Source organism: Netta rufina, assembly GCF_964035555.1.
Source record: "Netta rufina genome assembly, chromosome: 3".
Classification (NCBI taxonomy): Eukaryota; Metazoa; Chordata; class Aves; order Anseriformes; family Anatidae; genus Netta; species Netta rufina.
Window position 1 is genome coordinate 88,432,010 of NC_140125.1, and position 25,670 is coordinate 88,457,679.

Sequence of the window (25,670 nt, forward strand, 5' to 3'; positions counted from 1 at the left end):
TGTGCAGTCACTGCAGGATATATCACCATATTTACTGTAAATTTTTAGAATGCTAACCTTTGCTTCAATTTCTCTTGTTCTTCTGTTTAAGGTTTACTGTGTTTTCTGAAAACAATTCATTCTGTTCTTGTAAACTTACTTTCCTCCTTTTGTTATAGCCATTCTTTCTTTCTTTCCTCCTTATTTCCAATAATGAATCTCTTCTTCGCCATTTCAACTTATTTTAGCATAGATTTTTGTATCCAGATTTCTCTCATAGAAATACTCCCATGCAACTTCCATTATTTTGTCTTTTTCTGCTCTCTTTCTCAATCTCAATGTAACTAATGCCTCTGGTTGAGTCATCAGTCAGGGAAACTGAACCATGGATCTTTGGATCTGAAATGATCTACTCTCTGAACTACAGACAGAGTTTATTAGGCAGTGGGCAGTCACAGACTTATAAACCTCTTGTGTGGTCCCAGTCATCAGAAGAGGACAAAATAGAGCTTATATTCACTTCCTCTTTCAAGTTCTTAATTTTGACTTTTATGACACCTTAAGGCAGTTTTTAGGCAAGGTTTTTTTTTTTTTTTTTTAATAGATCATAGCAGTTCAACAATTTTATTAAGTAGTACCTATTAGCTGTACCTGTGTATTCATTTAAATGACCTTCAACATATTTTAAAGAAATTACTAATGTTGTAAGCTTCCTTAAGTTATTTTTTTCCCCTCACTTGAAAGTAAATCAAGATTACTAGGAATAAAATTGGAAACAGTATTACCTAAACAGGGAAATACTGTTAAAGCATTAACTATGCTTTTTCTCACATTAAACTTTTTTTCAGGTCCATATTGTTGTAACTTCATCAAGTGTTAAGATTTACATTGACTGCAGTGAAATACTGGAAAAACCAATTAAGGAGGCTGGGAACATTACAACTGATGGCTATGAAATACTTGGGAAACTTATGAAAGGTGACCGGAGATCAGCGACAGTAAGCAATAAATATTAATTAATTCATTAATGCAAATCCTTAACCCTTAACTGCACCTATATTGCAAAACCCAATGTACTTAACTGAGAAGTATGGTACATACTTCTTGATAGCTTTTTATTGTAGCAGAACTGCAGGAATAGAAATCCAATAGCTAGAAGCTGTAGTCAAGTGAATACAAAATAAGAGGAGGAATGTTTTTCTTTTAACGAAAGAGAGAGCAGTTAGTCCACTAACTGCTAATCCACTAATCCACTATTGCTGTGGATTCTCCATTGCTGGAAATCTTTAAATGAAGATTGTTTTGTTCTCCTAAAAGGCATTCTGTAATGAACTGGTTTTAATTCCTGTGGTCTGTCTTGTGACCAAGTAATCCTCTCTGGCTTTATGATCTATGAACCTATAAGGAAAAAGTAGCTGCTGCTGTGAAGAGCATGTCAATTATCTTGATGGATTCATTATACTTAGTGCATACTTGGTGCTATTACTTAGGCTTTGTATTAGAAGATTTAAGTTTGCAGTCCTGTCCTTGTGTGCAAACTGTAACATCTGAAGCAGATTCTTGGTGCTCACCACTAAATGTGTGGTTGTATATATCAAATTACAGGATCATAGCTCTGGAGGTTAAAAATAAATAAATAAATAAATATATATATATATAAAAAGAGGAAACTGCTTTTATCATACCTAATGTCCCTACTTAAGCCTTTCTGCAGAACTGTTCCCCACTGATGTCAGTGGAAAGTTCCATACATGAATGTAAATTAATGTATGACCCAAGTACTGCAGTCCTTAGAGCTGGTCCAAAAGTTCTTCAGCCAGATGTTGTGTTGAACTGCACAGGCCCTCAGCCGATGTAGGAGTTCATCAGTATCACTCATAAACTATTGCAAATTTTTTCTTTAGTTGCTTTATTTGTTTACCTTATGCCTCAGAACAGGAACAGGCTTCAGATATTGATGTTGCTTGCAGCCTTAAGTAGGCTTATTTTTTATATTTTTTAGTGTTTTGAAATATTTTTTCTGTCATTGTCAAAGAAAAAAAAAAAGAGAATGCTGTTAACTACATTAGAAATAAATCGTTTTAGGCATAATTTAATTGCTAATGCCAGTAGATTTTATAAATAACATGTCTTGTATCTTTCAAGAGTTCTCCTTTCTTTTACAGTTAGAAATCCAGAATTTTGACATTGTATGCAGTCCAGTTTGGACTAGCAGAGACAGATGTTGTGATCTTCCTTCTATGGTAAGCATAAACGAACCAGAGGTTGTTCAGAAAATCATTACTAATAGCAAGTGTAACAATATTAGCTTGATATCATGCCTTGTTTAAAACAAAACATTTAAATCACAGTTGTCAGAGCAGCCAGTGAACAATGCTGCATTTCAGTTTCGTGTCTGAGGGAGAAAGGTTGCAATATGCTAGACTGAGTACGTTAGGAATGGTGGAAAACTATCAGTTACCTGTTGTATTTCAGTAGTATTTTAGATCCTAGTTCTTATGAAATGAATAACTATATTATGTTTTATTTAATCTATTGTTAGATTGGCATTCAAAAAGTAATTTATTTATTCTTTGTCAGTGCAAGTGGATTATCTAATGGATATAAATATTAGAACAACAGAAACGCTGCATTATTTTTTTTTCATGTGCCTCTGTTGCTAGTGCTTTGTGTTGTTTACAGAGAGAATAAGTTCCTAAAAACATGAAAAATCCTGCAGAAATATTTGGAAAACACTGTTTCACTGTGAGTTCTACTGTACTTGAAAACAGGACGATAGAGAATCTTCTCGTAGAAAAAAAAATGTGTGCTGCCAACAACTACTTTTCTTGAAAAGGACAGTAATAGTTGTGATTGAATTTTCAGAGAGATGAAGCAAAATGCCCAGCTCTTCCAAATGCTTGTACCTGTACTCAAGACAGCGTGGGACCTCCAGGACCCCCAGGACCAGCTGTAAGAAACTATTTGCAGTAGAGATTTTTTGATTTTAAACTTCATGGAACTAGTTTCACGTTGATCAAAGTGGAAAAAAGTAATCTTAGTTTGTGCAGACATCAAGCTAATTTTCTTCAGTATGTCATGGGGGAATTCTGACAGTTGTTTTCTGATGTTCCCTGAGTAAGTGGAAACCTCCATGAAGTTGATTTGTGGTTTTGTGAAATAAATGTCCGTCAGAGAGACAGTTGGCAATCAACAGGTTCATAATATTGTGTTAATCTGTTCTCCTTTTGTTTTAGTTTAAAACACAATTGGTCAGCTCCTGTCACTTGTACTTGTATATATAATAATCCTTTCCTCCTATTCAAAGTTTAATCACTGTGAAGAGCTCATCATTGCTTGATAGGCTGAAAGAATCTGGCTCAATCTCGTCTGTTTTGTGTTCTGTGTACAAGATGTTTTAGAGGAATATGCAAATACTTTTCCTAAATACAAAGTCATACAAAGTTTCCTAAATACAAATTTAATTCCAAGGAAATACTATTTATCAGGGAAAGAAATTGGTGACTTTATTTTATTTTATTTTATTTTATTTTATTTTACTTTATTTTATTTTATTTTATTTTATTTTAATTTAATTTAATTTAATTTTATTTATTTTAATCTTATTTTTATTCATTTCATTTCAATTCACTTTTAATGTGGAGAGATCATTATCTCTACAATGGATACACTCCTACCAATTTGCTTTAAATATAAATGAGTTATATTCAGTCTAGAAGTCTACTTTGAAGCTACCACCAAGTGCTATATGAGGAACCTGAAGCCTATTTAAGTTGCCTGGCAGCCTATTAGAGAGGACTTTGAGGATTACTTTAACTCAAAAGACTGAATATACATTAAAGAAGTTTATATCTTCAAAGAAAAAAATGACAATAATTTTTAATGGGCTGAATTGGCAAGGCTGAAACTTACATGGTTTACCTGAGTTTCTAATGCATCTTTTAATCTAATACTCTTTAGCACTTCAAATCTCTGAAATTTCACATAATAATTTGATAGAGGATTATTAACTCACCAGTGTGATGTACCCTTGCTTTCCCTGAAGTATGAAATACATTTTCTTTCCAAATGTTCAATCTAGGGTGGTCCAGGTGCTAAAGGTCCCAGAGGTGAAAGGGGTTTGACTGGATCATCTGTAAGTATCTTTCTGGAATGCATTGGTATTGTGACATGCTTAGCTGTACAAAAATTTTTACCCTTATTCCATGCTGAGCTAAGAATGTAGATTAAAAGTTGAATTGGTAATACTATTTAAATTCAGTCTAGCTATTTAAGACTGTATGTGCATAGCCTAAGTATATATGCCTCAAAGGCATTGATTTCACATCACAAGACTAGATCATATTCATCGTGGTGGTACTATGCACTCTGCAGCATTGCTGTCCTTCCTTCATTCTGTACAGAGGGGACAGCTACCCTTCCAATTAATGCTGCCAAGAAGCATGCGTTGGCCTGGGACTGCCAACCTGAATCAGAAAGTTGCTTCTTAAAAGATATGCTACTTGAAAAACTGTTTCCACAGTGCAGCCTTTTCTGAAGTATCAGTGTGTCTTCAGGCTGCTGACTTACTCCAAGTGCCTAACCAAAAGACTTTGCAGTTACAGATCTCAGAAAAACTTGCCATTTAGAATCTCATTTTAATTTTCTTCTTTAAGGGGCCACCTGGTCCTCGTGGCGAGACAGGTCCACCTGGCCCTCAAGGTCCACCAGGTCCGCAAGGTCCCAATGGACTGTCAATCCCAGGAGAACCGGTGAGTGGCAATTTTGAGCGTGGGTAGCGCTGATTATAAAATCAGAGCTGTCCACAGGGTCAGTGGTATTGTGAAGAGGGTGGCAGCTTTGCCCTAATGTTCATTTTTCCCTGCAGTGCAGTAGTGTTGTGAAACAGGTCCTTATCTGAAACAACTCTCTTCCAATGCAATAGCATCTTCTGTCCTGAACGCTGCAATTACTTAGGAGATGCCTGTGAAGGGATGGGATCTGATCACTGTGATGTACATTGCACTACACTATTTTTTCTCCTACAGCTTTTCTGTGTACCTTAAAGTTCTAGGACTCAAAAAAATCAAACTGTAGTGTAGGAAAACTAAGTGTGCAGTTCTGTTCTGAAGCCTTTCTTACATGTCCAACTTCTATTTTCTGTTTAAATCAGTAGCTGGAAGTTCAGAGAGGCAATGGACGCCTAGTTCTAGACATACCAAATAGCTCTTAGTATGTCTATATGTGGAATGCAAGCAGGTTGTGAAAGGCAATACAGTGCTCATTTATATGCTCCCACACCTTGTGTCCTGGAAGTGTGCAATGCCCTTTAGACCACGGATTAGAGAAGAGCTGTCCTACTTTAAAAAACACAACTTTTACCTTCTTTTGGGAGGGTAGGCAGCTCCATTCACCAGATCAGAAAGATAAGGGAGGAGAAAACATTACCTTTCCCTGCTTTCCTGCTTCTGAAGACAATAATATTACAGTCTCTCTTACTGAAAATTGTTACACTTCCTCATCAAAATTTGTGCTCCTTCTTGCTTGCCTGTGTTTCTAATGTAATATCAACCAGTTGTCCTGCATTTTCAAATTTGTGAGATGATGATTACTTCAATTAAGAGGTATATGTATATATATTTTTTCCATAATACATAGTTCTCTTATAGATTTCTTAATTTAGGTTTCTTGCAGTAATTATTCTGTGTCCACTTACACAGATTAATTATTTTGCTACTCTGTTCTGTAACCCATAATGTGTAACGATCATTTATGAACATTATAGGGTCGTCAAGGAATGAAAGGTGATGCTGGCCAGCCTGGACTACCAGGACGATCAGTAAGTTGTTTCTTAGAAAAGATACTGCCATTTTACACTATTCCTGATGCAGGTCAGCTGCTGGACAGCTGTCTTTGATATCACTAGGAGTTACAGAATCTTTTCATATCTTCCTAAGCAATAGTTTTGGAAACATGATTATCTTATACTTAAGAATTTGAAATGTAGAAATACTAAACCATTTAAAACAGAGCAAGATTAAAAGAACAGCTGTACTGAGTCATACCAAATATCTATCTGGCCAATTGTGAATGCATAGGGAATGCATTGGATAAGGAAAATTACACTTGTAACTAGCCAGGAAGGTCTTTCAGCTTTTGTAGTTACGTGTCTTCTGAAATTACAGGTTGCAAAACTTTTCTGAACCCTTCTTCAGTAAAGTTGTCTGATTGCCTTCTACTTTTGGAGGTCAAATTATCTTAGGACAGTGAGTTCTACAACTAATTTTATGATTTCTGAAGGAAGAAAGCAATATTTAATATTTCTTAATTGCGGATTTCTATATTGTTAACTAGGACTAGGCTTTGAGGAGAAAAACTCAAAAAGTTTTATTTGGATCACAGAATCACAGAATTGTCTAGGCTGGAAGAGACCTCAAGATCATCGAGTCCAACCTCTGACCTAACACTAACAAGTCCTCCATTAAACCATATCACTAAGTTCAACATCTAAACGTCTTTTAAAGACCTCCAGGGATGGTGACTACACCACTTCCCTGGGCAGCCCATTCCAATGCCTCACAACCCTCTCAGTAAAGAAGTTCTTCCTAATATCCAAACTAAAACACCCTTGGCGCAACTTTAGATAATCAGCTGTTTTTGGATAATCTAAGGTCATTGATCTGCCCATGCTCTGATGTAACTAATATTCCTTGTTATACTGCCATTGATTTTATTGTGGTTATAGTTACTATATGGGAGATGTTCAAATGGTGTTGTGGATTTAGCTTCATATATCAGATGAGGTCTATCATTGTCCAGGGGCCTTAATGTTATTTACCTGTTTTATAGTACTTACAACCCTGAGAAATGTACACTTAGGCAGTAACATACTGTATAGAGCAATGCTACAGTTGAATGTACAGTGAGATGAGATGGAAAAAGGGAAAGAAGTGGATCATGTAATGCAAGGCTATTCAATATTTGATTCCTACAATTGTGGTCCTGATCCTACAGAGTGTTGAGTGACATCATTCCTGCGTGTACTCTAATGTAGCTCATCTGTTTAATTTTAGTGTTCATTTTTAACCCAGAAGCTACAAGAAACAGAACCAGAGAATTTAGAATACATGCTATAAAGCAACACAGTGTAAAGAAATAGGAGACCAATGGGAAAGAATACTAAAGCAAGAGTCTATTTTTTGTTTCTTTAGAAACATTCTGATTGATGATTGCAGATAGACTTTAGTACTAAGTGTTAAAGGATTAGCTGACATCTGTTATGCTTGTAAAGGCAATAATAAAAATATATGTTTTCTGCTTAAAGCACTGAAAATTCTTTTTGAAGAGGAAAATGCAGTAAAAATTTAAGTGAGGGTTAAGACTTTTATATGATGTATATGAAATAAATGGTTTCTCCTAAAGATTTTGTTTTTGTAAATGTCAAATAATGACATTGAAGACAGATATTTAAATGTGTGCATATGTACTGGGATGATTAGCATAGCAGAGATGTTTGTTCTATCTTGGATACAGTTCATCATTTCCTTTCCCTCTAGGGAACCCCAGGTTTACCTGGCCCACCTGGCCCAATGGGACCTCCAGGTGAAAGGGTAAGGTTTCTGGTTTCCTCAGTTTATTTAATTAAAAGACTTTTTTTCTTTCTTTCTTTTTTTTTTTTTTTTTTTTCCTTTCTTTATCATAGCTTTCTGTTTTCAAATACTTTTCAAGAGGAGTCCTTTCATCCATATTCAACCTGGAGAGGTAGAAGTGGAAGGGCTGGCAAAACTTTTGTGTGAAAATCTCTCCAGATAGTCACAGGATAGTTGCATAATTTCTGTAAAAAATTAATGGCTCCCTGTCCTGACAAGGTTCTTAGATAACTGCACCTGATAAGCAGTAAGTCCCCTGAGCAGGGGAGGGGCCTGTTGAGGTACTCAACCCTGCTGTCTTCCACATGCTGTTGCTGCTGTGGGGGATCCCCTGAAAGCTCTGCTCGTCTCAACATCTGCAAGATGTCATATCTGTAAACAATCTGTCTGTGCCGTTCTTACTCTGAAGGTCAAGTTTTCTCCTTAGCCTTTGATTGGAGCTCAGAACTTTATTTTGAATGAGGGAATTCTGAAATGTTTTCATGATGAAGAGCGTGCTGACAGGTATTTAATTGCAGAGTTGTTGCAATCCCTCTCTTCCAATTTGGAGTCAACTGAGCAAATCTCTTTTGTCTGCACAGTGGCATGTTACCCTTGAGATGACTGAAGCAATGAATTACTTTGGAAGTCAAAATTATTAGTTGATATATACATTTATACTTATGCTTTACTGGGAGTTTATAGCCAGAAATCAAAACAGAACCATGTGATAGCCTGTTGTCAAAGAACATACCATGGAATTTGTGGGTCATCAGTGGGCCATGGACCATCAATGCTAGTTTGGGAATGCCGTGTTAGATTATTGAAATGGAATGACTCAGCATCACTTCTTGCAGAAAGAGTACCTGAGAAGGAGGTGTTCTGTTGTTCACCATTTAACCAGAAACCTCAGATATTCCAGCTGTCTGCGAATGAGAGAACACTGAAAAGAGAAATCTTCCTTCTCTGGAATACAACAATAATTCCTTTCCTTAAAAAAGGTTGAGACAGACTCTTTCCATCCGCAGTCAATCAACAGCAGCTGAACATCTTCTAAATTGGCTCAAGTTCATTGTTCCATATATAGCCTTCCTCAGCACTAGCAGTGACAGCTATTTTTGTAACTAACGGTGTGGATAAGTTTTAAAATACATCATAGTAGTAATTAGAAGTATTGCAATTACCTAATCCTAAGGATGATTTTAGTCAGGGATTGCTGCAATTTTAGATTAATCTCTAATTCTGATTTTTTTAAAATAGGGTTTCACTGGAAAAGACGGTCCCACAGGTCCCAGAGGCCCACCAGGACCAGCGGTAAATATAATTTTGTCTTTGGTAAACACTGACATAAGAGACCCGAGCAAAGAGAGGGACACATTGACATTTTCAAATTGTGTTAAATATGAAATGGATCCTTTGCTTAATATCCCAAATGGATCTGAGAAACTCTCAGTAAAAGGTGAGCAGACAACTGTGTAAAACATGTATTCACAAACATTCATGTAAGCTAAATTGTTCTTTCAGTTGCTTTTACTCATGTGACTTCCAGTGGTTTCAAAACTGATTTAATTCAGTGTAAATATGGGAAAAACGAGTTTACCTCATTCTCTAGCCATGAGCTTTAAAAGCACACCAAGATCTTCCCTTCCCTTCCCTTCCCTTCCCTTCCCTTCCCTTCCCTTCCCTTCCCTTCCCTTCCCTTCCCTTCCCTTCCCTTCCCTTCCCTTCCCTTCCCTTCCCTTCCCTTCCCTTCCCTTCCCTTCCCTTCCCTTCCCTTCCCTTCCCTTCCCTTCCCTTCCCTTCCCTTCCCTTCCCTTCCCTTCCCTTCCCTTCCCTTCCCTTCCCTTCCCTTCCCTTCCCTTCCCTTCCCTTCCCTTCCCGTTGTTTTAATTTTTTTATTTTTCTGGAGGGAAGCTTTCAAGCCTGATACATACCTAACAGAAGAAAAAAATTCTCAAGAGCCCCTCTGCAATTACAAATAACATAGCATATTTCTTATCAGCATGTAGGCCATTGTGTGTTTCTATAATTCACTTTACATGCGTTCTGCTGCAGGGTGCCCCAGGAGTTCCAGGAGTTGCTGGCCCAAGTGGAAAACCAGGGAAACCAGGAGATCGTGGGACACCAGTAAGATAATGATATACTTATAGGATCAATTTTAAAATTATGCTGTCTGTTGATGAATGAGACTTATCCTTTCTTTAAATGCTTGTCTCGCACTTATGAGACAGTGGTTAATACAGCAGAGCTGACCTAAGACCACAAACCTTCTTTCAAACAATTTTATTTTTATAGTATGCCTTTTTGCTGAGTTTAATAGTTGGGGCTGGAAACTGCGGTCTCTGGTTTCCACTAAAAAGATTATAGACTATTATGTGCCAAGACATATATTCCGACACTGCATAAGCATGAAGAACTGGGTCAGCAAAATAACGGGTATGTCCTTACATTTGTGTGTGTGTGTGTAGTGAAAAAGTGGTACACTGACGAAGGTGAAAGCATCATTGATAATGTTACATAATCACTTCTAGTTTGCAAATGTTTTGGTTTTCTACAATGTGATTCTAAAATTATTTGAGGGTAGATTCTGTGGGTTCTATTCAAACCTTTAACTTTCAAGTGCACCCTGAAAAGGGAGAAAGAGCAGGAGGTGCTGCCTCCCACCAAAGTTTCAGAAGACATTTGAATTGATTCCTTTATAGGATCTCTGAGAAATTGTTTGATTCAGGAGTGGAGACAGCAATTGAAACATGAAGTCATTCATTTTTTCTATCTTAATGTCAGCAAGAATTTTCCCTCTCACTACAATTTCCTTATGTAAATGGCAGCTGGATAATTTGGAGAAGTATACAGTAGGCTGGGTAGCTTGATGATTAGGAACTTTTAAATTCCTAAGAGGATCTGGAAACTGGGTCATTTTCTCATACACATACTGAATTCGGTCTGCTTTTTTTCAGTCTGTAAATCCCATTTGTCCTTGCAGTAGAGGACATTGGGTGTCTTAGGAATGAACTTGAGCTTTCCTGCCTTTAGATATACATGCCTCATGTGATATTCCTGCTAGGTCAGACACAACAGGGTCATAAGGTGCTGTGGCTTACTGACAAGTGAGCTCCAAAATAGTAGTTGTATCTGTATTTTCCTTCTCCTGGGATGCTGAATAACTGCTCCATTGCAGTAGCAAAGATGTTTCGAAGATAAATAATGCGACTAAAAGCAAATTTGGCTACAAGGCCAGTTTCAGTGCTTTTGCAAAGCAAAGCAGTCAATGCCTGTCCAACCACCACATGTAAGTTCTTTTGCAGTCTGATCCTAAGAGTTTCTTTCAGTTAAAAATACATTTTTTCCCCCGCTTATTGCACTTTCTTGTAATGCGATGCTACACATCATATTTACCAATTCTTATGTTTCTAGAACAGATCCCAGCAGGAATTCTGGCTTGCACCTTGCACAGATGTTTTATCAGACTCTTGGCGGACAGAATTTCAATGCTTTCCTTTGTGATGTTTTGCATTAGAATGCCAAAGTTGCAGTCTAATGGCTAAATGTAACTTGCAATGCCCTGAGTCATAGTTCAGGCCTGCCTGAATTTGTGACTTCCTGCCCTGGAGAAAGATAATAAGGCTTCACATTGCCTCTGGTAAATACAAATAATTTTCATCTACATCCTGCCATTTTTTTCTTCTACCCAAACAATCTTTATTGTAGGTATTATACAACACAAGTCAGGTGATCGGCCCCTACAAAGCAAGGGTCTTTATGTCCCAGTCCAAGGATGCACAATTACATGCAAATTATGAGGAACTTTGGCAGTTGCTAAGACATTCCCATTGAATGCACTCAATTGAAACTCTTTCCTGATGTGTAAGATACCACTAATATGCTAAGCTGAGGCACACCACACCACTAATGTGGCTGTAAACATTTCTATACCTCAATGTGTACATATATGGAAACAAGTTGACTTGTTAACTGAATTTTCATGGAAATAGGAAATTTGACTTTATAATATCCTTATAAGTATTTCCAAGAGAAATTATGTGGGTTTTCAGTGTAGTAACAAAATGACTGAGAAAGCAACAGTAAGAGCATAGCTGAGTCAGTAATCCGTTGAGAACTGAGGACTGTCTGTGCTAGAAGAGAATCAAGTATCTGTAATCTGCCTGTCTGGTCAGAATGAGAGAGAATTTCCTAGTAGTCCATACATATGTCATGTGGTAACACCTTCAAGGCTAAGAGTCATTAAGCTAAAAGAGGATATTGTCTTAAGAAGAAATGATTATACATTTTCTGTGAATATAATGGGAAATAGAAGACCTTGGACTATCAGAGAAGAAAAGTTGTTTTACAGTACTGTTGTTTTATAGGTTTGAGAATAAAACCTGTAATGTACAAGTGGGCATTCTAAGTCTTAAAGCAGAGCTGTCTTGTTTACAAAATAGACTCTGTGACATGGTGTCTGTGACAGCAGGGTTTGGTTTTTTTATTTAGAAGGACCCTAGGAAAAATATGTTTTATATATAAGGTCCTATTAGGCTGGTGGTTCCAGGACCAAACTGTGAAAACCTTTAGAATTTGAGCATATAAGGGAGATGTTTGTTCTGAGCTAAATGCAGTTTTTGAGCATTTTTCACTCTTTGCTGTTCACTAATCTTGCATTCATCTGTGCAGAGATCCTAGATGAAGTCTAAAAAAGATGGTGCTTTGAGGGCAGCGGCCTGGTGGTTCTAGTGGGGAGCAAGCATTCTTTTGGGGAAAACAACTGAGTATATTATCTTTTAAAGTAAAAATAGCATCCTTCCTTTGTTTTGTCCTCCTTAAGCTGCAGATTTTTTTGCTGCAACCCCAGCCTTCATCCCACAGCTCAGAAAAATCCCACGAGCAGCATAAACTAGCGTTTCCTCACACTGACCCCAAGTGACTCCCTCATCACAGGATATCAACAAAGTAGAATGTCAGCAGCAGCTGCTGCTTCTCAAAATGCTGGCAAGCAGTTGGCTAAGTTGCACGTTTTTGTCTATCAAAGGAAAATAAAGTGAAATTTAAGCAGAATATAACCAAGTGGGAGGAAGATGCAAATAGCAACTCAGTAATTGCAGTTATAATTGTTTTTTGGAAATCATATATCTAAAATACCCAGGTGGAAAATGAACTTCGTTGTTAACATTACCAATCAGTCTCTTATCTTTACATTTTAAAATTGTTTAGGAATAGCCTATAGGTTTCCAATCCTAAGGCTGAATCAGTGTCTCTTTGCAAAGTTACAAATTGAATAATGAGGTTTATTTGGTTCAATGAATTGTAAAGTTGACTGTATATTGCTTATAATCATTGAATGTCCTTAGCATTTTTCTATATGTGGGGCCTTTGCTGGCAACACATTGGAGCAAAGTTGTGCCTTTGTTGCAAGAAAACACCTTGTCTTACCTTGGTGTTTACCTTGGCTTTTGGCTGAAGGCAGCAGCCTAAGGAAGTGCTCTTGACTGTTCAGAAAAAAGTGCTTCCAGATATCATATACAGAATTTGAACCTTTTAAGCTTGCCTTTTTTTTTTTTTTTTTTTTTTTTTTTTAATGTCTGATGCAGATAAACCATATACCAGCTGCTTAACTCATTGATGGATGAGCCACCTCATGTTTTCTATGGCATGTTATGAGGGAGGTGAATGCATGGCTGCTGCTGAGAAGCTCAGACACCATACTGAGCTCACACTCTGATATACCTCATGGGATTTTTTTTTGACCAAAACTTTGATGGAAGTTTATGAAACAGTGCCACTGCATTCAAACCATATCCTCTGTGACCGCAGTGGAATGATTTGTTTTCTTGTGTTGTTGAAATTATTTGTGGGTACTGTAAGAATGTTATGAAAAACAGCTGCAGCCCACACTTAGCCTTTGCTTTGTTAATGGTGATAAACAGGCTCCTTAAAGAAATACTAAGATGTAGAAAGCACTAACACTTAGGACGAAAAGCAGCAGATGACTGATCTGGTCATTCACCTTTGAAGTACACCTTACTGCTTTTCCTGATTTGGAGATGGGACGTGCATCTCATGTAAATGCTTTGACCATTGAGCATTCAGCCTGTCTCTAGTTCTTTGTCTTATTTAAAACTTTTCTGCACTGTCCAAAATACTAAATATTAATTAGACTACATGGAGACTGACTTTCTAGTGTGGCAAGAAAAATCACTTTTGCTGAAGAAATATATTTTTGCTGTTAAAGATGTACCTCTGATGCCCTGCAGTGAGTCTGCAACTCCTGTGTTTCAGGACTGCCCTAACCACTGGAGTGTTTAAGCATTTTTGTTGTGAGACTGTGTCCTAGCCCAGAGATACATGGATCTGATGAACCCCCTCTTCTGGACCAAAAAAACTATGTTATTTAATGAAAAGTTCCTGACTGTTAAGGGACTCTTAATTTAGTTTAATTTAGTCTTCTGACAGCAGCTTGAAAATAGAAGATCTGCGGCACAATTTGCATCTGTACATCATGCTAAAGCACCTGTTTTACCTAATTTCCAGATGAGAAAGCTCTGTCCAGCAGATGCTTGGGTACATATCTGTTAGATGTCTTTGTCAATCTATATGGAATTTTTGTAGGTAATAGCTCTGAAGTACAGGATTCATTTTTTTTTTTTTTTTTCCTTCATAGTAGTATTTCTGCTTTGGTCCTTCTTTGTCTATATTCCTACGCTGGCATGTATTTTGATACATGAAATAACAGTGCTACTATATTTATTTTAGGGTTCACCTGGAATGAAGGGAGAAAAAGGTGACAGAGTAAGTCTGCTTTAAAGTCAATTTCCCTTAGACGTTTTTAATTAAGCACTGTCTCTTTAAAAGCACAGACACTTACTAATAAACACTTGTTTTGTTTTTGATTATTTAGGGTGACATTGCTTCTCAGAACATGATGCGAGCAGTTGCAAGACAAGTTTGTGAACAATTGATAAATGGTAAATGTTGTTGCTTGCTTTGTTTCTCATACTAGTAATCTACTAGTTTGATTGTTAAAAGAGAAAAAAATTACTTAATTTTAAGGTGAGGGGTACTAGCCACACAGCAAAATGAGTCTGAATGATAACGATGATTGTCCAATGCCACTGATTTGGTGGAAAAAATGTAGCACTAAATTTTTGCCAACTTTAGCAATATATATAGAAATCTAATATCCTCTGTAGGTGTTGTGCAGGTGACTTTCCTATTATCAGTCTCTTCCAAAATTACTTTATTTGTGTCATAAAATCAGTATACATTTTCTCATTAATCATGTCTTATCTTCAGGAGGAGGGAACCTGAGAAAAAGTATGCTCACTGCAGGGGCTTTACTAGTGGGAAGTGACAGATGAGTGCTGGGTAAATACCATGCACAAAATCATTGCGCTATGCAAGTAAAAATATTTCTTTGGTTCATGTCTCTAAACTGAATTTCAGTCCTTTATAGCCACAAAGGGAGTAGTTACAGGGTACAGCTCTGCTGGAATTGAAGGTGTTCTTATGCTAGAACTGGTAACTGACACTAATCAGGAAGGGCTAGATGTGGCCCCCTATTAAGGGCTCCTTTCTGCTTAGCTACTTTGTGCTATTGCTTTTGTTCAAAGACACCTTTCTTTGGAAATGAAATTCATAGACATCATAGATTGTGTCCTGCTTGCTCTACACAGGAGCAATTTATCCTGAGCCTGTGGTTGCTTCAGAGCTCTGCATCAAAATATGATCCTCTTCACTGTTTGAACTGGAATGAGTTCTTTCTGTTCTTCAGAGTAGAAACAACCTCTAACCAGAGCTCTGAGAGCAAGCATATTGTAAACAAATACTTATTTTTTGACTCTAATTGCCTTAAAAATAACTTTTGATAATGCTTTCAGCTTCCAGATTTCTACCTACCCTTGTTCCCTCCCCCCTCCATTTCTTTCCAGCATTGTCATTCATCTTAGGTCTTTTTAATTCATCTGGACCAAAGCAACACTAATTTTTTGAATGGTCATAAGGCAAGATTTTAATGAAGAGATGCTTCTTTATTCCTTCCCACTCAGAAAAGATTTTCACGTATTTCACATGGTTTACTGTTTTCTTTCATTTTAAGGCCAAATGAGCCGGTTCAATCAAATGCTGAATCAAATCCCAAATGATTATTATTCAAACCGTAATCAGCCAGGGCCACCAGGACCACCTGGTCCCCCAGGAGCTGCTGGGACAAGAGGAGAGCCTGGGCCTGGAGGAAGACCAGGATTCCCAGGACCTCCTGGGGTCCAAGGACCACCTGGTGAAAGAGGTGAGTAATGCCCAAGGCATCTCTATATTTCACAGTGGCTGTAGTGCAGAGGCTGCCAGAGGAGAAGCCTAATCCCTTTAACCATGTCAGACTATGAAGCCCACACCTAACAGTGTCTGGTTGGGTCAGCTGGATTGCCTGAGGGACACCGATGTACTGGAGGACATGGTTATTACATCAGTGTTCTCCTCTGTCTCTCCCTTGATCATGTTTCATAAAACACGCGTTGGTGTAACTTTTTGGCTGCTGTCTCAGGCATCCACAGGATATCCCAGGAAAGAGAATGTTCTCAGAGCTTTTCTGGCACTAAGCAGCTACATCTTGAAAGGCTGTTTGGAGTAACACAACTCTTTACAGAATAGACATCTAATTAAGAGAGAAAATGAGTCATTACTAAGAATATAAAGTAGGAGTTGAAAGAATTAGTTCTACATCCTTGGCTCTTTGCACTACTGTGAGAGGGAAGAAACGCTAACTTGAGTTTGAGCATATAGATATGCCTATTTTTGTCTACCTTGGATTCATGCAGTGATATCAAGTGTCTGTATTATTCTATGAAGTAGCCTGTGTGTATTCCTGCTACTCTACTGTAGCATAGACTCACTATTGCATTTTCTAGCATATATTTTACTTTAATCTTCAAAAAAGAGACAGAGAAAAGGAAGGAAGAATGAATTTCTGAATTCTGTATCTAGGAAACTGTAAAGCATACTTTTATATCTGAAATCTGCAAGCTTGAAAATACTTTCTTCATAGTTTAAAATAATAAAGTTCTGTGGTGTTTTAAGTGTCTCAAAGACTTTCCTATGTTCTGAGAAACTTTATTTACACCAAATTGCCTGTGCGTCCTACTTTGTTTTTGGGTTAGTATATTTATATCCAAATTAAGTATTTCCCTAAGTATACGTGGGGTACCAAATAAGGTTTGACCCACACATCTTCCATTAAATAATTGGAATTAGTATTAATATCAATGAGAAAGCAGAGAAAGCATGGAGAAATATTTTTTGATGTGGTTGCCTTTTTTTTTTTTTTTTTTTTTTTTTCTTTTTTTTAATAGGAATGCCTGGAGAGAAAGGTGAAAGAGGGACTGGATCTCAAGGACCACGAGGTTTGCCAGGACCACCTGGTAAATATTTCTTGTTTTAGTTAAAATCAGATTACAGAAAAGTAGGAGAAAAAGACAATATTTTCTCATATAGCACCAGACTGCATATGGTGAATGAATGTGCCTTACTTTGTGTGCTTCATGTTTTTGAAATATATTAGAGTTTACTGGGAGCTCCTGTAAAAATAAGCGATTTTTAGAGACTTTTGGATGTGGCTAGTAGATATTTATCTTTGTTTTGTAACTTACCCTTCTGGCATGCTTGTTTGCAGGAAAATGTATTTTATGAAAATACATTGTCCAAATGCTTAATTTTAATTTTCACAAGTCTTAATAGATGATTCTTTCAGAGTATCTAAATTCATTTTCTACTTTGATTTTTGATTACAGAAGTACAAATTGCCCAAGAACTACATAATTATATTCCAACATATGGAGTTACTAGGTGATAGAGTCTGATGATTTGACTGTTGCTTTTACTCTTTGTGTCTTGCAATTTTGTTCACCGATGCCTTGGCAGAAGTCAGCTATATCAATTGTTTCTGCTTTTAGTTCACTAGGCTAAACGTGGTTTCTCATTACAGGACTCGTAAGTTGCTTGCAGCAAATTGTAACCCCAGATACTTGAAGCTTTATTTTTCTGCTAACCATAATAAAACCTGTTCCAAAAAAAACATTACCTCATCTATCCTAGGGCTGCAGGGTAGCAGAATTAATGTACTCCTATATTTTAATTGAAATCCAGTGTGCTTGTCTAATCTAGTAGTTTCCCTTGAGATGTTCATATCTTACGCAGAGGGGAAATAAACCAGGAAATTCATTGATGTTTCTTACTTGGCTCAAAACTTACTAAATCAGTTTGCGTGAAAAAAAATCTTAAGTAAGCCACACACAGGGAAGCAACAAATGATGAGTCACATTTCTACATTTCTTTTGTTTTTCTTTCTGTTGACCCCCGTATAGCAACAAAATGCAAATGTTTTTTCACCAAAGACATAGCTTAGACTGTGTAGTCTAGACAGCAGTAATGGTAGCTGTTTTATCAAGCTGGCTCTTAATGAAAACAACCCACCAACCTTTCAATTCTAAAATTAGGTCCACAAGGAGAATCTAGAACTGGTCCACCAGGCTCCACAGGATCACGAGGACCACCAGGGCCTCCAGGTCGTCCTGGAAATGCGGGTATTCGAGGTCCTCCAGGGCCACCTGGATACTGTGATTCATCCCAGTGTGCTAGCATCCCTTACAATGGCCAAGGATTCCCAGGTATGTTATGAACAACCGAACTGCTGTTTGTCTTAAATGATCTTTACAAATGTGTCTGTTCATATTGAATTGCTTTACATGAGACAGACCTGCTAACCTGGACATGCTGAATCAGGAGGAAAAGGTTGCAGTGAGCAGGCCTGCCTCATTGTAATGTGCAGGCATATGAGCAGTCATGTGGCCCTTGATGCAGATTTAATTGATGTTATGTGTCGTTCACTTTAAATAGGAAGTAGAAACAAATTATTTAATTTTTAAGATAGGTTAGTAGTTGATAATGTTGCTCATAGGATTTAAGTGACAATTTTCTTCTTCTTCTTTTTCTTCCCCCCTCCTCACTCCTTCCAATCGTCTTCAGAACAAGGTTGAATTCTCCATGTTTCTCTTGAAAAATAAAAAGAATGCTGTGGCTGGCAATTTCCGTGTGTCTCTTTCTGAGCAATGTCAGGATAATTTATACCAAATTTATACCTGAAACCAAAATTTCCCACAAAGGAAATCCATTCAGTGATACAATGCAGACTACTGAAAATCACCACTGTCCTACAATTTCTACTGAGTTAAACACCATGGAGTCTCTGATTAGTCCTGGGTCATACCAGCCTTCCTCTCTGTGATGTATCTTAAAACATTAGGCTGCATCTGCAATCAAAATACCAGGGTCACAGCGGCTACCAATTTCTGACTGGAAATATTCCAATATATTTTAACATGGGGATCCTGCAGGACCACAGTATTGTTAAGAGATTAATATGTATGCATTGCAACATCTCAAAATTAGTGTATGTGATACTACTATTGAATATGGTTTGCTGTTAGTGTATTGTGCATGTACCCATGAAAAGAAAAAAAAAAGATATATGTATATATATATATATGTACACACTTGCAGATTCAGTGCTGATGGTTAAAGAGCCAGGTGGTTATGGAGATCTCACAAAATTCATATTTAAATGAAAATGAAAGAAAATTGTGCCTGTGATTCAGCAGTGTCCTTTCTAGTAATCAGCTATGTATACATATATAGATATATGCCTATGAATTAACTGTTATGTATTTAGTTGGATGAAAGTATGTTTTTGCACATTGGATGGACTTTTTAAAAGACTAACATCATCTTTGACCTGTTTCAGGTTTCGGCTAACACATTTTCTAAGTCGCCAGTGCTGCTTACAGTTTGAATACATGAAAATCCTGTTTCTGAGATGTTTGCGCACGTGCTTATTAGAAAATGAGTCCGTATGGATATTTCACCACGGATGTGGTTTTTGAACCATGTTGGCCTGATAGAATGAATGGGGAGATTCTTTTTACTAACACAACTTGTGAATGAGATAAAGGACAGTGATGCCATTTCATTAAGCCTGTTGCATTTCAATAATAAAATAGACAGCCATTCTTTTTTAAAAAAAGACCCAGACCATCAAAAGTCTCACTGGTGAAGGAGGCTTATAAAACTACTAACCAGCAAAGGTAATGCCAATAGAAGAGACAGATTTAACCTGGTAAATGAGAAATGACTTATGTAAATAGTAAACTAATTGTGGCTTGTAAATGATTTGTATGGGACCGTACCCACTAAAATCTGTTAACAACTCTATGTGATGCTTTTGCATAAAAGCCTGCTGCTGCTTGCTATATGCCAGAATAACATCTTTGACAACTTAAGAAATCTACCTGTCTGTTGCTTATTACCAACATGTCTGAATCATGGCATGTGCCTTTTTTATATGTAATCTTGTTGGATTCTGTAACTGCAGTTATAAATACAAAAGTTTTATAATTATATTTCTTCTGTTTTGCTGTAGTTTTTGGTGTTCCTGAAGCACCAGCTGTAACTCGGTTTGTTACGAGGAACAGCACGAGAAAATGACATGTACTGTATATTGCCGCTGGTGATAGTTATGTGTACGCTTTCCCTTTCTCAGAGAAAAGTAGTATATGCCAAATCCACCTGTTTGTTTTGCCTGCTCCATGTGTTCTATTAATTACATAGTCTAAAATAAAGTCCAGTGCTTTGATTTACTGAAGTAGCTGTAAAATAATAATTTTATTTGATTTGCCTTTTTTTTTTTTTTTTTTTTTTAACAATAACTGGTCCCTTGCATAATTTAAGACTCTTTCTGCACTGTTTTGTGTATTATAAATACAAAGCCTTTCACAATTAATTTTAAACTTTTTATAATTTTACTGCCAAAAAGTATTCATGAACAAAACTGAAAGCACCCCCAGTGAACTATTAATTTATATATTTATTTTATGGAAATAAGATTGGACTAACATTATGTAGAAAAACTAACTTTCGTTGTATTTGCGGATTCAAAGACATGCGATAACTATAATGTTCAATCCGGACAACTATTTTCAACCAGAACCATATGTGCCTGAAAGTGGACCCTATCAACCTGAAGGTGAACCCTTCATAGTACCTATGGAGTCAGAAAGGAGAGAGGACGAGTATGAGGACTATGGAGTTGAAATGCATTCACCAGAATATCCTGAGCACATGCGCTGGAGAAGATCGCTGTCAAGAAAAGCAAAACCAAAGCCATAAAAGATCTGTGTCTTGTTTTGGGTTTTTTGGTTGGTGGTTTTTGTCTTTGCTATACTTGCATTTGCAGATACACACAGGGAGAGTGCATTGTTCCTTCTGCATTCTAGCTTTCTGGTCTTTTCATATCAGATGCACCCTTGTTTTGTATCTTGCTTGTGTGAGGATAGCAATATGTGTAACTAGAGACTTCATATTGCTCTGGAAATGCTTGTAAAATACTTTTGCTTTTAGTGGCTGCATACAGGTTACTATGTGCGTTCAGTTATCCCAGTGTTGCCGTTTCATTAAAATAGTGTAAAAACAAATTAAAAAAAAAAAAGAAAACCAAAAAAAAAAAAACACCAAAATAAAAATAACCACAGAGCTGCTGCAAATTTTCTGAGGACTGTCTGCTTTAGCTCTACATTTTTCTTCTTTTTCACATACATGTTTGCAGCTCAGTCAGATCACATGTCTGCATTATGTAGTTAAAAAAAGGAAGAAGACAAAAAATAATTCTCTCTCCTTTCAATATCATTGTCATTTTCTTCTATTCTTAGTTACACTATGTAGAGCATATACTGCTCTTATACATCTCCTTTAAACACCACAAACATTAAGTAGCTGAAATTGTTGTATCAACTGGATACAGTTTAATAATGCCTGAAATCTCCTTGTTTGTAGACACAGTAACATTTATGCCGAATTGCAGTCAATCCTGCAGAGATGGAATTGCATGTTTATGTTGTATATTTAGTATGGATTTTTTTTTTCAGAATACAATGTTCCTTAGTTATCAAAAGCAGTTGGAAATTGTTTGCAAGACTATGGATATAGAATTGCTGCTTTTATATTTTAACTGCAAATTGTGAATTTCACTGCCTTATATTATTTATTTCTGAAATGAAAGAGGCATTTTTCAATAAAACTACTGAAAATTTATATTTGGCTATTCATTTTTTGAAAGGCCCATTGAGACTGATGTGTGTGTGCTCTATTAGTGTTATTTATTCCACTTTTTGTAAATGTCAGTTACCAAAAATCAACTAGAATGGGAACAGTCTTAAAATAGGTATTTGGGCTGTGGTATCCTGAGGTGGGTGGATGAAAGCAAAAGAGGTTTCCACTGTCTGGTGTATGAATGTGACTTTTAATAAAATTCAGTCTGCAATGCATTTGGTAAAGAAAATGAAGAAGCTCATTAGATGCAGTTTTTTTTCTTCTTCTTCTTCTTCTTTTTTTTTTTTTTTTTCTTTCTGTCTTTCTTTTTTCTTTTTTTCCTTCTTGATGCTTCTAATTGCAGCAAGAGAGGCTCTTTCCACCTCGGGAACTACTTGGGCTGCAGCAAGTAGCTAAAGCCACACAAACTTTTAATTCTTGATGTGCCATGAGCATTGTAGCCATGGTGGCACTTAGTTCAGTAGTAGCTAATAGCTAGCTTGAGTATGGGTGTCTGTTGTTTAGTGAGCTTCATCTTGCTGGGACCATACATGACATAGCACCTAGAGCAAAGCCTTTCAACTTCATTGGGAAAGCTGCAGTGGCATTTCTAAAGATCATTTGAAACACATGTCATGGAAGTGAAGCCAGATTTGCAGGCTGGCTTCCTGGTCACTGAGTATTTACTCTGACTTGTGTGACGAATTTTAGTGTCCACAAATACAATTTATACAACTTCTTAGACTGCCTGATGGGTTACCAGTGAAATAAATAAAATAAATTAAATAAACACATTTCAAAGAGTGACTCAGATTATAGCCATATGCCTTTTAGACTGTAAGGGAATAATTCTGGGCTGAGCTGAGGAACATTTAAAGAAGAATCTATGTTATTGATTGTGTTTTCATCTGACTGTGGGGAAGTATTTTCAAAGTATCACAAGTATGTTCTGCAGCTGCCTGGCAGGAAAAAAAAATAGTTGGTAGGAACTTGGAGAAGTGATTAGAATGTTTCTCTGAACTGTATTTGAAATAATGAGATCTTACATTGATCTCTCATCAGTCTGTTTCTGGCATTAATTGTGTCACTAGGACAAGCTTAACTGGATGCTCGTATCTTCATAATAAAGATTCCCTTCTGTCCTCCAAACAGAAAGCTTTACAGAAAGAATAGCTTATTAAAAGCATATATTTTAAATTACTTTCCAATTTCTTCACAAAAAGTGTATCCGATGCCTGACAGACACTCTTCACATTCTTTGTGTTCCTTATTGATAGAGGTGCTGATTGATTTTCTGATGAAATATTTAAATAGTAAATAGAACCTCAGCTTCTTGGTAGTCAGTTCATATTAAACTTCTGCTTGCAGATCTGCAGGTTGGATAGCAGCTCTAGGATGTTTCCTTCCTACAGGCACAGAACTACAAAGGATGAATCAATCTCTGAACTTGAGATATGCAATGGAAAAAAAAAAATTGTTAAAAAAAAAGAAAAGAAAAAAGAAAAGACAACCCCTTACCTCAAAAAACAAGCAAACAAAAACCAGCTCCCCAAGCCTGTAACATTTATTTCACCTGTATGGCAATGCTTGACAGAGGCGTCCTGCTGGCAGTGCATTTTGAAGAGAAAAGGACTTTCACTGGCTCACCAAGTCTGGAGAAAATACTTGAAATGCTTGGATACAGCATAGAAATGAGTGTTTACTGATAGAGGCCAACAAGGAAGAATATCTAATTTCCAGGAATTCTCATGGGAATGACTCTCACGGAGGTACTGATGACACTTCTGGGAAAGCTGATGTGAGGTTGAGACAAGCAAGTCCTGGAGAAGTACAAATGCAAAGCAAACACAAGTTCAAGCTCCTGAATACCTCATGCACAACTGAGCATAGTCCGGAATTTTTAAAGAAGGAAATTGTTTAGAAGCTCAATTTTTCTCTCCTTTGGCTAAAATTGTGAATATAAACAAGTAAGTGGGAGAGGGACTTTACTTGTCTGAAATTATGACAGAGCATTGCAGAGAGGATCTTAATGAAGATGGTCTTTTCTCTGACCCACAGATATTTTTCAGAGGGCAAGTTCTTTGCATTCTTGATAGCACAGATAGCAAAACTGCACAAATCACCAGGGAGCATTGCTGTTTTACAAAGGCTAAATATTATGATGGTACATCACTGCTGAGATCTCCAGGCAAAAATAATAGGCAAAAATGGAGTGAAGAAAAGCACGTAAAGAGTCTCAAAGAGTCTCACTTAAAATAGTGCCTCTTTTTTTTTTTTTTTCCTGTTTGTGGTTTTGCAGCAATGTCTTTTGACATTGCACCCTAGCACTGACTGCACAGAGATGCTAATAAAAGAACATAAAGGAACAGTGATTGTTTTAACAGACATGAAGAGTTTCAATCCAAAGCATGAACAGTTGTTCTCATGAAGATCCTTTTTGCTATAAATCAGGTATATTAATTTTAACTTGATTAATCTCTATAGTTCTTAAAAAGGAAAATTAATTTTTTGCAAGTTTCCAGAATCACTGTCACCACTGAAAACACATTAAAGGAGTCATATATTTCTTGAGCTTACTCACTGCCTTTATAGACTGAAGTAATGTGTTGATATTTTTGACTGCAACTTAGATCAACATTACAAATAGGAAAATATTTTGTGAAGGTGTTGCACTGTGTAAAGTTGATAATTTTCATATCAGTTTTGAATATAATAATGAATACCTTTTATATAATTTTACTTCAAATGCCCTATTGACCATGCTGATATGAAGGCAGTTTCATTTCTCATATGCAAAGTCAGAAATATCAAGACCAGCTTGTAGGCACCAAGAAAACACAGATTGTAACAGATTTTTCTTCCTTCAGTGTTCTTCTAAAGACCTCATACATTTGGCTTGACCAGCTAGTTAAGATTCATACAGCCATCACTTTTATGCCCTGAAAAATAGATGGGAATGGAAGGAAATGCTCCTGAAGAATTCTCCATGTATGAAAGTTCTTAGTCAACACTCATGTAAAAAGAATAGACTCAGAAAGTGTTTTTAGGGCTGATACACTATTGGCCTCTGAAAATAAATGCTCAGTTATATTTTCATTTAGTTCTTGTCCTGTGCTGTGTTCCTATCCCAATGTTTTATTCTTTTGTTTCATACATAAGACAGCTGAGCTCATTGCGACAAATTGTACCTCAGAGAGTGAAATTTACTGGAAAGTAAAGTGAAATCCTGCCTCATGTAACATCTTGTACATTTTGCCACTGACTTTAGTAAGATTAAATTTATAGTCTTGCCCTCATTCAAGAGATCTGTTCTGTAAGCTTGGAGATGTAAAACATTCTTAGCAATAATATATATATATATATATTTAATGAAGGAACGCAGCAAGATATTTGAACTGTGAAGCACATTCTGCTCTCAATCTCACTTCTGGGCCAGCATTGTTCTGAATTTCTTCATCCTTGAAAAATGCAGTTTGTTTCTGAACTGTTTTTAGAGAATAGTTTAGTGCCTAGTTTAACTTCCGCTTTCATTCCTATAAAGACAGTCCAGGATGCCTTGAAGGCATGGTTCATGGTGACTGTACCTTTCCTTTGTATAACCCACACTTATTTCTTTCTAGAGTGGTGCAAGCTACTGACTATACTTTTGAGTTATTACAGATGTGGGAACATGACATTTCTGGATGCTTACTTTGAGACATCCATTGACCTCTCAGTTTCAGAAGTCACTATGCCTCTAATAGCTTGACCCCATTAACCTGCCTTCAGTTATTTTCTGAGTCACTACACGTATTATGTGTATAATATTAAATATTGAACAAAACTAAAAATAGGACAGGGAAGAAACAAGATACCTTCTGTCAGATACCTTCTGTCTCTCCTTTCATAGCATGTTATCCAAGCACAGTTTGTAGGTTAAAAATACTGGAGGAGATAGTTACATTTCCTTCAGCTATAATA

General features: G+C 36.8%; 1 protein-coding gene across 1 annotated transcript in view; it reads left to right on the forward strand.

The window, feature by feature from the left end:
* Positions 1–20,859, forward strand: part of COL12A1 (collagen type XII alpha 1 chain) — a 97,005-nt gene extending 76,146 nt beyond the window's left edge. The window contains exons 52-66 of the mRNA XM_084285386.1: positions 828–977; positions 2,145–2,222; positions 2,845–2,931; positions 4,061–4,114; positions 4,635–4,730; positions 5,744–5,797; positions 7,515–7,568; positions 8,847–8,900; positions 9,642–9,713; positions 14,334–14,369; positions 14,479–14,545; positions 15,676–15,864; positions 16,925–16,993; positions 18,068–18,238; positions 20,611–20,859. Coding sequence (XP_084141512.1) covers positions 828–977; positions 2,145–2,222; positions 2,845–2,931; positions 4,061–4,114; positions 4,635–4,730; positions 5,744–5,797; positions 7,515–7,568; positions 8,847–8,900; positions 9,642–9,713; positions 14,334–14,369; positions 14,479–14,545; positions 15,676–15,864; positions 16,925–16,993; positions 18,068–18,238; positions 20,611–20,792 — 1,413 coding nt within the window. The 3' untranslated portion in view covers positions 20,793–20,859. The remainder of the gene's footprint in view (positions 1–827; positions 978–2,144; positions 2,223–2,844; positions 2,932–4,060; positions 4,115–4,634; positions 4,731–5,743; positions 5,798–7,514; positions 7,569–8,846; positions 8,901–9,641; positions 9,714–14,333; positions 14,370–14,478; positions 14,546–15,675; positions 15,865–16,924; positions 16,994–18,067; positions 18,239–20,610) is intronic.
* The last annotated feature ends 4,811 nt before the right edge of the window (positions 20,860–25,670 follow it).